This window comes from Gallus gallus, chromosome 12, assembly GCF_016699485.2.
Source record: "Gallus gallus isolate bGalGal1 chromosome 12, bGalGal1.mat.broiler.GRCg7b, whole genome shotgun sequence".
Taxonomy (NCBI): Eukaryota; Metazoa; Chordata; class Aves; order Galliformes; family Phasianidae; genus Gallus; species Gallus gallus.
The window spans coordinates 17,797,809-17,812,081 of NC_052543.1; the positions used below are offsets into that span (position 1 = coordinate 17,797,809).

The 14,273-nt window shown below is 40.2% G+C and overlaps 1 protein-coding gene across 3 annotated transcripts in view; it reads left to right on the top strand.

The window, feature by feature from the left end:
- Nucleotides 1–14,273, top strand: part of CNTN6 (contactin 6) — a 132,557-nt gene that overhangs the window by 96,363 nt on the left and 21,921 nt on the right. For all 3 annotated transcript variants that reach the window (XM_004944703.5, XM_015293209.4, XM_046900032.1), the window contains exon 12: nt 10,055–10,182. In XM_004944703.5, the coding sequence (XP_004944760.2) occupies nt 10,055–10,182 (128 nt within the window). The remainder of the gene's footprint in view (nt 1–10,054; nt 10,183–14,273) is intronic.

Sequence of the window (14,273 nt, forward strand, 5' to 3'; positions counted from 1 at the left end):
TGAGAAGTCCTCAATCTACTGCTCAAATACTACACACAAAGCATATTGTACTGTGAAATAGCATTTCAGCTTGAACCAATTTGAGAAGAAATGTGTCAGGGCAGTTCAACAAACTGCAATGAAACATTTCAATTACCAGAATGTCAGCATTGTTTGTTTAGCTTGTATCGAAACCTTCCAGAATATCCATTATTTAAATAAATAAATAAATAAAAATCCTGCTTGGGGAGGAATCATGACAAAATGGATTGAAAATTCCAAGTTTTGCCGTACTTTACTAACAAAGGAGGAGATTGATGTTACTTAACTTTTATTTAGCTGAAGTCAATATGCAGTGTAAGGTAGTTATTTACTTTTTCTTGGCAGGCACCTCCATCTCAAATGAGATGCCAAACTTTTAGATGAACAAAGCTGGGGAATGAAACATCCACAGTGTTTGAAAAAAAGAAGCCTGTACTGAAGTCACACCAGTTGCACAGTACAGACAAAGAGAAGCTTTGCTTGTCGTGCTGCTTAGTGCCACAAACTGCCCTGATTTATGCACTCACTGTTTGCAGATAAAGGTAGCACAGACATTTGTATGCTGGTAGCAAGTTTCACATGCACCATGTTTTCTTATGCTATTCCAGCACTTAGCATTCTATTCCCAGCTTCTTACATCGATGTGGCTAGATGAATAGGAATGGGATATTAATGTTGCTATTATTTTATTTTTAAGTCCACTTTTTGAAGCCTGGATTAGGTGTATCTCCATTTTATCCCTTTTGCTTTTCTATCACAGGAGGCTTTGCATAGCTTTGATGATATGCCTTAACCCCTCTATCTTATCATTGTCTGTGTGCTTGTAAAGAAGTTCATTTCCTATTTTAGCTTTTAAATAGAGCACTTGAAGTGTGGGCATCAGCAATCAGAGCAATTCCAGATATCTTAGACACTATCGCTGTAAGTCAACATGAATACAAATTAAGCTTATCTCTTGATGAAATTCTAATTTTGCTTAGGGAACCAATGAAATTGATTCCACATCTGCTAAATTTGATTAATCACTTCAGTTCCATTCCTTGCTAACAACTAGACTGACAGAAATCAAAGACACGGATTTACTTGCCTACTTTCACTGTGTTTGGTCTGAACTTACATATTAAGATATGAAAACTCCTGCAAAACCTGAGATTGCTGTGTAGAATTGCTTTGGGTTTTCAACTCTCTAGCCGTGCTACTACTATGTATTCGGTGGTAACCAGACAAAACCCATCATTACACCCTTCCCAAGGGAGCACTGAAAGTTGCAGGGAGTGTTCTACATTCTGGCTAAAAATATCTTATTCTCACATTATAATGGTCTCCGTTTCTACTTGAATGGTAGTAGAAAAGATATTGTGAAAGACCAGTAAAAATAGGAAAAATATAGCTCTTGAATATTTGTTTGCTAGCAGCCATGCTATTTTTCTGTTTTCATTGTTGGGTGGAAACGTAAGCATGCAGGCTTTTTCCCATCTTTTTCCCACTTCTTGATAATGCCATTGAATCTATTAGGACCATAAAACATTGCAGTACACGCTGATGAGTGAGTAAGCATGAGCAGAAATTTTTGGCGATCTGGCAAAAAATGACAATATTGGCATAAGAAAAATTTCACCGTCACAGGAATGCTAGGAAATGTTTGAGTGACCTGCAGTGCCTTCACATTTCCTTCGTGTTTTTCGTGTTTCCAGTTATTTCTGCCTTCACCTTGAGATGAGAGGGAAGGCCGGGGAGTAGAAAGCATATGACTGAGTGAAAGATGAGGAAAGAGATACAGAGAAAAGGAAGAATGAGCACAGAGGAGGTGAAGAAAAAGGCAGTGTTTTAATTTTCTTCTTAATCTTATCTTGCTTTGTTTTTCCCCTTTCTTCTTTCTCTGTTATCTTTACATTTGAAGTCGATCCACTGTAAAGTAATGAGAAGACAGAAGGGGCCCCCCATTGCTACTTGACCCAGCGGAACTCTGTTGGGCAGCAGGCAGAATATTAGTGCAGTGGAAGAGAGAGGAAAAGGGCTTTTCTTTCCTCTTCTCTTCTCTCTCCTTGGGGAGTTTTATAATGGAACAAGCCAATAAACTTAATTTCATCATGTATTACTGACTACTTAATGCAGTAGTGTTTAGCACATCAGATAGCATGAGCATCAAGTAAGCAAATGAACCATATGTTCTCATGTTCAACGAAGAATGACAACCTGCACAATACTGGATTTATTACAATTTCCCTCCTATATGACATCTCTGTAATACAATTTTAAATTGTTCCTAGACAGCTCCTGGGAACCTTGCTAAGGTGAGCCTTTCTGAGGGGCTGTCCTACATGCTGAGATGTCCCAAGCAATCTGTCACTCTTCTATGTCATATGGAGTTGTAATAAACTAAGCCCCAGTGAGTGTCAGTGTTGTGCCCTCTCTCCCTTTCAGTTCAAGTTCTATCCCTGCTTCATGCACATATTCTGATTGATGTTTAGGATTTGATCCAAAGCCAGCTAATCTCACTGGAGCTTTTCCATTGACTTCAACAGGCTCTGAATCAAGGTTCCTAATTAGGAGTTTGCAAAAAAATAATGAGAGAATGCAACCTTCTGTGCTCCTCTTCTGGTCCAAGTTGTACTGCCATGTATATCATTACTACTGCACTTATTCTTGTGCGTATTGCCATTGCATACAGAAATAATAGTAATGGGTGGAAAACAGCTACACTGCACAAGTATTGAATAAAAGATTCCTGATTGAAAAAGTTTTGCCCTAAAAGTAGTGTTAAGAAGCAACAGATAGATCATGGTATGTTGGGGAGATAATGTTGAAAGATGCAATAGAGTGATAGCTATAGGTTAGCATGACAGGCAAGTAGAGCACAGAGTTGAGATGGGTCATTGGTGTGGAGGCTGAGATCAACAAAGATGAATGCAGTCAGGCTGAGTAGAGCAGAGGGATTCAGGGGATGAGCTCAGAGAGAAAGTCAATGGTAGAGCAGCAGTGAGAGCTCCTCAGTGGAGGAGAATGTGGTTTTGGGACCTTCCTTTTTTGTTGTCTTAGATATAGTTCACCTGTGCTTGGGGTTTAGAACTACTCATTCCAAAACCCCTTTTCTGGTTTGATTGTTAAAAATTAACCACTTCGACATTAGAACATGCTACAGCAAGAGCATCCCCAGTACTGCAGATCTATTATATGTGAGCATGCATGCAAACATGCTGCTTCAGGATCTGTGAAAACAAGCCAGTACCACACTGTGTACCTGGTGTCACTTGCCACTTGTATATACAAAACAATTTAAAGTTAACTGCAGATTTTATTGTACTTTTATTTTTGAAATACATTCTGACAAGCAGAGAGGGAAGAAGATTTCTCTAAGTGAATCAAACTCCCACACAGAGGGTAATTCAGGGCCTTATGTACTGTTTAAATTCTACTTAAGTCCCACATTAAGGGCTTAGTTTTACATCTGGAGTGAATTTGGCTGTATGAATGGCTGCCTCTGATAAGATCTGAATCATAAAAATAATGATTAATGGTGGGATTAGATTGAATACTATAAGTATGGGCATCCCATCCTGTGCTGGAAGAACTTTTCTCTGATGTGAAGGTCTCTTAAAAGCAACAGAACTTGCCAGCAAATAGAAAATATGGCAACCTTTTAACTCTGACAATTCAGTTTAATTTCTTTGTGGATTCTCACCACAGAATTTGTGAAGTCTGGTTCCTGGTCCTTTGCTTTTTACTGTATTTCTTTATCACTATATTTTTGTCAGCTATGACTGTCAGATCGATGCACAGCCATGTAAATGCTACCTTTCATTAAGCCCTGCCCACGAGATAGACCTGTAACCAAGAAATGTCTCTTTTTGGCTGGGCTTGCTGGAGTGCAACTCGAGTCTCAGTCAGGTTTATCTGACATCTCATGGCACTGGCTTTTTGGATGCAGATTTCAAACAGGACAAGGACAGACATGGGAGAGAAGAGCCATAAATGGGCCATATCTTGTCATGAGACCCATTTCCCCATGTGGCAGAAGACCAGAACAGTGCATGTTTGTTTGGTGCAGCAGACTGGGGATGAAAAGGGCTCACAAGCAGCTTAAAACTATCACACTGATTTAGAAAGCTGAAAGGATTAAAGTGTTTTTGGCACTGATCTTTTGTTTTCTTTCATTACTAACCCAGTTACTTGGTTGGCACATCTTTCTTTTCCATACACATAGAGGTGCCCAGGATTCCTCAGCTGCAAGTCTGTAGACACAGTAATGCAATAGCTTCAGATTGATGGTTTTGCTGCTTTTTTTCCTTTGACCGTCACATAAACACATCTGCCTCATATTGAGCACTCGAGTATCTTAAAAACAGGGCCTAGCAACCATAACTATTTTATGCTAATGGGAATGCCATCTCCTGAAAATATTATAATTTGTCTTGAAGCTTCATGATGGCATAATACTCAGCTCACATGCCTGTATGTATTTGAATAAGGTAAATATGTGCAATCTCAAATAGCAGAGATTCTATGCAAGAATAATGTTTGTTTTTAGGAACAGTGAGGGATTTTGGAAAATAGCATGAGGCAGTGTTTTGCTGACACCTTCTACCATTGCTAATGGCATTCTTTTCTAAAATACTTCAATAAGACTATTCAGCTTGATTGTGTAATTTTGTTTTGATCTAAATAGTTAACATGGGTTTTAATGGCATTTATTTTATTTCCAGTTAATTGTCAATCAACTCTGAGGCTGTGCAGATAAGGAAAATCTTCATTTAAGCATAGTTTATTAAATGGCAGTACTATTAGCATACAAATTACACTCAGAATAGATAAACAGATACAAAGATCATTAACATATAATACAGACAGTTGGATCTCAGATGGGACTCAGTGGGACCTTTTCAAAAATACCAGAGCTGTCATCCACAGGTACAATTCATTCACTCAGTCAAACTTTACTCACATTTACACCTGCATAAATCAGTAGGAACCGAGTCACTGGAGAGCTGTGCTCATGCGTCTGCCTCTCACTTGCTTCCCCCCCATCCTTTTTAATTCAGCCTCCCTCATGCCTTACCGATCTTTGCAAAATTGGAAGAGTCAGTTATTGTCCCAGTGACTGCTGGTGTACCTGCTAGAAATGTATAAACAATGTGGCTTTTCAGAGCCCATGAAATCAAGAGTGGTTTTGCTCTCGAGCACCAAAGTGAGACTGAGAAGATATAGTTACAAATAGGATCTCTCAGATAATAAAAATTACTTTGCCTCTGATTTCATCAGATCCAGTGTGTTCCTTTTTATCTGCACAGTGCCACAATGACGGCTTCAATAACATTACCAGGTGTCAGACACTCGATGTTAGAGGCAGACAGGAGAAAAGAAGGGTGAATCTGTACATCAAGTATCAGGGTTACTTTATTTGGAGAGGAATTATTTTATGCCCTTGAAGAGATAACTGTAATACTGGCAGCGCTGAAATCTGCAGACTTAGGTTTGAATCACCCCTGCTATTACACCAGTGCAGCTCAACTGATTTTGATGGGGATTTCAAAGACATTTGCTGTATTGAATTAATGCAATTCACATCCATGAATTAGAATCGTACCTCTCTAACAAGGATCGGCTGAACAATACAGCTGTGTGCAAAATTACCTCTGCTGCTCTTTAAAATCTAATGAGTTGACACCTCTTTCTTGTCTCAGATTTTATTTTTCTATCAGCCTTGTTAAATACATATTATTCTTTCATGCCCTTAAGATCAAAGCAAATAGCCATCAACAATCTTTTGTTCACATGAGACAACGCTTTCAGAGATGGTTTGTTTGGCCTGGTTAATTAAAAGCTGTATCTATTGTCCCTGCCCGATTTCTCAAGTTCTTTACCTAAAAAGTATGTGTGACAATTTTAATGAGCTCTCACTTCTTCCCAGCCTCGTGTCTTCTGCAGAAGCATTGCAGAATCTTCTTTTTGAACGTGATTGAGTTTTGACTCTTGAGTCTCCTGTTTGTTTTCCCTTCTCACTTCTGCGCTTATCTTGCATGTTAATGGAGTCACTCAAGGAGGACAAGGACACGGATCAATCCCATGAAATTAGTAGATTAAAAACAAACAAAAGGACATCATTGTGCTTAATAAACTGGGGAGAAACTTCTCCCCAACTGGTGCATGATTGAAGGTTGACAGAGATGCGAAGAGCTGTGGATCCCCTCTTGGAGGTGGTTTTCATCCTGCTTGGAAAGGCACTGCTGCTGGAACCAAACCCGCATTGCAGCCCACCTGGTGCTGGGACAGCCCTGCAGGGCCCTGCCCTCGCTTCTTCCATGGGAACGGCTGCAGAATTGGAGAGCTGTGCCCTGAAACTGGGCTTTATGGCTGTCTTATGTTCCTATGATCCACTGGAAGCAAACTTCCACCATATCCACCACTCTGTGGTGTAGGTTCCCAGGCTTGTTACATAGGGAATGATATTTCTGACTATTTCCGACCAGCCTTTGTGTGCTGGAACTTTGTATGAGTTTGTATTGCTGAATTTTCTATTTGTCCTTTCCTCATAGCATCTTTGCTTGATTGAGCTATTTACCCAGAGATGGAACCTGCATAATTCAGACAGAAATACCAGCATTAGAGCATTCTGTTAAGCACTTAAGCACTTTGTAAGTCAGAGATGCAGTTTAGACTTAGGCTTCTGCCCAAGCAATCCCTTGCTGCAGCAGGACTTTATGAGCAGCTGTGTCTCAAGCAGCTCATTGCATTTTCTCCTCCATAGCAGGGTCACATCCACCAGATTCACTGCAGGCCTTTTAACTTTTGTCCCTTGTTTACTTACTGAGTAAAGTCCCATTTTCCTGGCAGAGAGAATATTCTACTGGCATTATATCCAACAAGTTAAACTTTTCTATCTTGTCTCATTACTTGAAATTACCTTGTCTCCCAGTGCAAGTGGTAAGAATTATTATCCATAGCCTTCACACAGTGTAAAATGTTGTGAAAAGTAGCGGTTTTCAGCAAGCCTTTCAGCAGGTGAGACATGCATTTCACAGCTTCTTCTTAAATTGTTTGTTAGAGCCTGATCCGAAGCCCATTAAAGGAAACATTCCCATCGCAGTCGGAAGCGCAGTGCTGTAATTTGAAAGACAAATGGAAGAGGACAAAGTGAAGCCCCTCTGAACCCACCCACAGCACAAAGTCGTGGCTTGGAGGAAGTTTATGGCAACTTTGCTGTACATGGCAATGGGGTCAGTGTTTCACAGAGCTTTTTCCCTTGTATTCAAAATGCATCATGTTGATTTTCTGCTGTGCTCCGCTTTCTCATCCCTCTCCTGACGCAGACCTCAGTACATCTGTAAATTACTTTTTTCTTTGTTTTGCTTTAATTCCCTTCTCTGCCAGCCAATTACTCCAGATTCCATTCTGCTTTTACATAAATTCTGCCCAAGCATCATATGTACTACTATCTCCCTAATTGTCTTCAGGTAACGTGACCTCTGCCAGGTTTCACACTGCTCTGAAGCTTTTATTAGCTCCTGGCTCATCTCTGCCAAGCTCTGTTTTGATCCATTGAAAGAACCATTCTATCTCAACTCGCCGGGTCGTGGAAGTATTGTTTCAGAACGACAATTCTACAGATCAAACGCTGCCTTGTCAGCACTTGAGTGGGTACCAGCCCCTCGTAGTGGGTAAACCACAAAGCTGTGAATTATTCAGATCCCAGTTTCTAAGGAAGAATACACAAAAAGAAATCTGAGCCAGACATCACTAAACTTTGGTGGAAAAGCCCATAGTGGGCTCAGCACAGTGCTTTCAAAGTTTCTTCCTTTATTATTCTGCATTTCTACAGACTGTTTTTCCCAGATATTTACAGTAGAAGATTTTGGGGACTGGCATTGTCCTTTTTTCCCCATTCCCACTTCTAGATTCCAGTTTGTGCCCAATGCTTTTACATACAACTGCAGTTAAAGTAACAGGATGTCAGCACGTGAGACAGGCAATATGTTGGCTCATTATAGCTTATTCGTCAGGTATCCAATCTGTGAACGCTCACATCTGAGTACCTGTTGGTGCTGTATGATAAAGCCACTATACATCAGCCAACCAGCGCACGAAGGAGATGCACTCCTAGACCCTGGTTTGATGCACAGCATCGTGATGCCAGTGGAAAGGTTAAATTCTTTCTTGCTTATTCATCCGTATCTGAAAATGTTATTTGGTTGAGTCATCGTTATATTGAGGAGTGTACTTTATTGCTCTTCTCCAATTTAATATGGATATATGATAGATTATTAAACCCCAACTTATTTTCTCATCATACTCCAAATTGCAGGCAAGCAACCACTGCAGTACTGGTGATTATTGCCAAGGTAACAAAGATTTTTCATTCCAGCCTGAATCCTTTTCCCTCTCAGCTCCTCTCCCCATCATCCCTCATCAGGTGGGCACTACATCACCTCTGTTCAGCCCCCACTCTGCATCCCTGGCGCTGTGCAGGGTGGGTAGGCCCCATTGCTCCAGGACAGGTTCTGAAACCCGCATCTGGCACTTCTCTCCTTCAGCTGAGGCTGAAAAGAGGTAATGGGAAGAAGAACAAGGCCTGATGTGTGTTATGCATATAGCTACAAGCTTGTAAATATGAGAGTGGAATACAGAAAGGTGCTCTGATGGTTTTTGTGATTTAACAGCTATGATAGTACTGCCAGCTTCAACTGCTGCTCTTGTTATTGTTCGTTTCCTTTAATAATTCATTGCATCATCCAATCTTATGTTGTCAGTAATAAATATTAAATACCCAAGTTGTGATGCATGAATTAGATATTTTCTTTTTATAAAAGAATTCTTGTGTTAGATTTAAATGTCAATTAAAAGAGGAATATAAAAGAATAATGCAGTGCTTCTGTGAGCACTGGAATGAATGAAGCCTCTTTTCCTGGGGATTTATGACTTACGTCTGGATTCTGTCAGATCCAGCAAAGCATGATGTCTGAGTGCAGCTCATCCCTGTGCAGTGCAGATTCTCTGATGCCTACTAAGGAGTGTGCTCATACAGGGACCTTACTAGCAGGAAAGTCTGTGTGCTGAAACCCCAACCCAATTTTCATGTGATTCAAGGATCTTCAAGTCTTTCAGTCTGCTGTCCTTCTGAACTCAAAAACTTATCAAAAGCTTCAGCATCTACCAGGAGCAATAGTTGGATGGAAGAACTGACATCAAATTAAGAAAATTTTATGGAGTAATGTCATTTCTATCCGAAAGCTCATTGCCTAACAATTCTGTTTCTGTATATTCATGAAGGAAGTCCTCTAGTCCTGAATTGTTGTCCCTGTATGTAACAGAAAGAGGTCCCAGGCTTGCTGTGTAAGCCTAACTACAGAAAATTCACACTGAGCACTGCACTGGCATGCATCCGAAAGGTATCTCATTGACATGAAGAGCCATGTAAACAAGCTTAGAAATTAATTTTGTCCTCAAAACCCAGGAGTGGTTCTGAAATTACTATTAAATGCAATTTACCCAATCCTCTGCAAACTTACGTGAACAACATAGTGACTAACAAGGTGATTTGAGGGCCCTGGGAGAGAGCAGTGTATTTGATTTGGCTCCTTGGCTTGTGAGATGGCATTTCAGCATCTCAGCTACTCTGCTAATGTCTTTTAATAATCCTGACAAAATTGCACAGGCAGCTGGCCTCAGACATAACATTAGTATAGCATCTCCGCACTGGGATCTGGAAAAATGCCCCCCGTGGTAAAATACAGCACAATTAGGTAAAAAGTTGGGTCTTCCTTCTTTCTCTTGAGACTCCTAATTTTACTATAAGCGATCTGGATAAGTTAATGGTCAATTCCAGTATGTCAATATAACATTCTCAATATAGAAATCAATAACGAGCAGAGGTGAAAATTAGTTGCTGCATATTCAGCTTGCTGTAGAAGAGAAAAGAAACATAATGGAAGCATTTAAATATTAAAAGAAGCATTGCATTTTTATTGCAGTTCCTGTAACAGAAGCCTTTTTTTTCTTATTCTTCTTTTATTGCTTGTTTGTTTGTTTGTTTTCCCAGGGCCCTCTTACTGGAGGATGGCAGTCTCAGGCTTTACAACATCACCAAATCAGATGCTGGGGTGTACACTTGTATAGCAACAAATCAGTTCGGAGTTGCCAGAAATTCAGGGAACCTGATTGTGAAAGGTACTTTAGTATGTTCCTTTGTGCTTTATGAATAGTAGAAAGTGTGTGGGGTGTTTTTTGCTGGGCTGTTCAAGACTATACCAATCACTGTTGGTATCGAGAGGTTTTTCCTTGCAGTTTACAGCTAAAAATGAGCGATATCACCTGTAGCAAAGGAAATCTCATGACCACAGCAGACTGACAATCAATATATTAATCAGAGAGGTCTCTCAAGATGCCAACTGAAATGCACAGTAACAGTAACAGTGATATTTGCACTGCAGTACTATTTAGAAGTTGCAGGCATTGGGCAGCCTGAGGTTAGCACAACACAGGACCAATATGGCGCCCCTGTACAGTGTGCTTGCATGGGTTTATTCTGCTCATTTTTAATTTCTGTCACATCTGAGATTGCAGAAGAGACTATAAAATGGCTGTAAAATAAAATAAGGCACTAGGAATTAATCTGAATATTAGGTGCTTTTATTTCCTTCATCATGACACAGATGTGTTGCATTTGTTGCATCGCTGCAGATCCCGAAACCCCCCACTCAGCTGCTGGGTGCTACTTTGGCACGCTTACAAAGAGAGCATCTCTTTGAGGTTCTCAGTATGGGCAGTTCGAAGAGGCTGCGCTGGGGCTGCTGGTGTGACTTCACACCCTGGCTGTGCTCCCGGGGCAGCGCTGCTCCACACGAGTTACCTCCCCGCAGCAGTTTCCACCTTTCTTTGAAACACAGATAAATGCATTGTGGAAGACATTAAAGTCTGTTACATCCAAGCAGCCCTCTGCTTCAAGTTTTTGCTGCACTGATGGATGGTCCATCTCCATTAGTAAAAAGTGCTAGTACCAACTTATCTCTCAGGTGGGCCAGTCCAGAGCTGAAGGACATAAAAAGAGATATTGTTTGTGTAGCTGTTCCTGTGAGCAGCATGTGTAATGACTGTGCTCTGTATCCTCTGATGTCTGATCAATGAGGGGAAGAAAAGAAGGAAAACTATGGCAAACGGCATCTTTTCTCCCTCTTTATCCTGCATGATCTTTTCAGTGCTGGTATTTTCTTATACAAGTATTCATATTTGTTGATTTTAAATGAGAAAGAAAAGTTAGAGTGTGGAACTTGTGAGATTATAGTAAATAAATTTCAGTTTTGCAAAAGAGCTAACATTAATAATGATTGCAGTTACAAGGAGAGCACATTATTACATGCAGTTTATAACTGCCTTTTTTCCTAATATGTTCATTTTCGGTGAATTCAGAATATTTACTCTAGCCTGCAGGAACGTCCTTCTTCCTAACCTACTGCAGTTGTCTAAAACTGTTTTCATGCTATGAAAGAGCAATTAGCATTGATGCAGTGCAATGTGTAATCTGAGCTGATGTTACAGCACAGCTAGCGGTGAATACACCAAGAACTTTAGGGTTTAGGTGGCTCTGATTTCATTAAAGTTAGACACCATTTCAGCTACCCCATATATACATCCTAATGGAGCAATATGAAAAAATCCCATTAAAAAAAATGAAAAAAATATTTTGTTTGGCATTTAGGAAGTTTATTAAAACACTGAGTAACAACATGTTATAAAAACGATCTTGTTTGCAGGGAACATTTGTTTTTGTTTCCCCTCTGGAGAAGTTTTGGCTGTTCAATTATAGGCCTCGTTGCTTCAGCATTATTTTCAACTGAAATGTCAGAACTTGGAAAAGCATATCTAATGTGCAAATTAAGTTTATTGCTGCTCATTGAGTTGTTTATTCTTTGTGTGAGAAATCTTTATTATACCTCAAGCACTCACACCATCTTATCTGTTTTCTCCTTTGGAATGGGTCTTGCCATTCAATACACATCTGAAGTTGCTAAATAGGAGAGATAGATGATGTATAGCCATGAGCCTGTAAGAAGCTTTTCAAAGTATTTGAGGTAGTCGTCTTAAAGACAGCTCCGTAAAGGAAGCAGAAAAGAACACACAAGTGAACAACTCTGCATCAGTGATGCTACTGGTTATGAGCAGGCTAGAACAGAAGACACAACAGGATGATAATAATTTTGGAACTTTCTGATAAAAAGAGATTTCAAAAAGTTCCCACCCAGCAAACTGATGGCCCCTTCCTATATTGTAGTCAGTTGGCTCTGGGGGAGTCTTAAACATTTTAGTGTATGGAGCACCATTCCCTATTTGTATTCTGTGGGTTTCAGAATATAACTGTTGAATCTGATTATAAATTCTATGCAATACTGTTGCTATCATTCTTGCTTAGTTTTACTCCAACTTTTCCATAGAAATAAATTGATTTCATTTGTAGTATTTTACTTATTTATAGACTGCTGTAATTGTACACGGTGCATAGCAGAAGAGTCAAAATGCACCAATCTTGGTGACCAGCCATCCAATGCAGAGAAGTAGGAGTTACAAATTGAGGTAGTGTTAACTCTTCTGGCAGCAGAGGTGAGATGGGGCTTGTGAAGGGCAGATATTTTAAAGAGGAGTTTGGAGGACAAGGAGTACTTGACGTGGAATATTCAGTAGTGGTGCAAAGCTTTATTAAAGCTTAATGGACCAAAGCAAACAAAGTGAATTCCATCCCTGGAGTAGGTGCCGTGGTTTAGAGCTTTGTTGTGGTAACAGAATTCAGCAGTACCTCCAGGCTGCCACCAATGCAATGCAGATCAGACAAACTCACATCAGCTTTAAGCAGGACAGATAAAACACCAGGAACAGTTCATACCAGTCAGCAGAGAACTCATCTGGGACCCGGGAGTCTCTCTGAGCAGCCTGGGAACCTGAAGCCCATAACAACCATTCAGTCTTATCCAGATATTAATGTTTCTTTACTCCTCTACTTATTTGGCTTCAAAAGCTCAGTGTAAAGGTTCACAGAGTTTATAGGCTTAAGGATGGAGAGAATGACACAGGTTGGCCTTGGAGGATGGGATGATGGGCCTGGGGACCACCTCAGGCCAGATCATGCTTCTCCATCTGCAGGTGGCAAAGGACAGTTCCAGCTATCATATAACCATCTTTCCAGTTTTTATCTTATACCAAGGAACTCTTTCGTTGCTTCTTCTTTTAACGTACACAGCATTACTTCAATTCTTACCTCAAAGTATTATTCGTGGTAATCTGTTTCAGTTGTGAGAAAAAAAAAAGCGCTGGAGAAAAAAAAAAAAGCAAGAAAGTGAAAGTTTGTGGAGGTTTTCTGTAGCTCTTAGATACTTTTCAACATTATTCTGTAAAAGTTAACTGTACTTCACAATGGAATTACTTCACTTGAGATTTATGGAGCCAAGTTCTTTGCCAATGTGTGCTGAAATCAGTGGATTTGTGCCAACAGGGAGTATGGCCCTTGAATCATCTGGAATTTATTGCAACTGACATTCTGCTTCCAGGGAGAGGGAGAGATTGCTTTAACTTGATGATCAAGTATCTTCAGGACAGTCATCTGAGGCCTTCACATTTCTGCAGTCCTTGACTTCAGACAAATGGATGGATCTGCCACGATGGCGGTTTTGCATAGTTATGAAGAGCGATCAGAGTACACAGGGAAATCTAATAAAGTGTTCTAAACCTGAGCTCTAGAACCTCTGACAGTCAGCTTCTCAGTGATTCCAGAAAAAAATCACCTAATTGGCCTATAGCAATAGAAATCAGACAAACTCTCTGTTTTCCTTTGATAACGGTATATGGTATTTACAGCAGGCATGTCATTGAAACTGGAGGTTTTTGTTTTAAAAGGTTGGCAGAATATGCACCACCCTACCTTGATGCTTCTTGACCACTGCTGTAATAATCACTCCAACAGTGCAGCTCAGATGCTGGGAAGAAACCCATCAAGCTTCAGTCCATGTTGCCTGCCTGTGCTTACATATTATTTGGTTAGTACAATGGTGGCAACAATCTAAACAAAAATGTACTTGAAGGTGAAGTGTTGGATGCCCTATCATGCACCAACCCCTTTGAACCATAGCCCTGGTAACCAAAATTCTGAATTTATGAATGCATTTACAACAGATAGAGTTAAGCCAGCATGAACACTAAACTAATACAACTCCTGCAAGGTTTCTTCTCCTCCTCTCATGTTATTTTCGGAATGCATTAATATTGTTGAATAG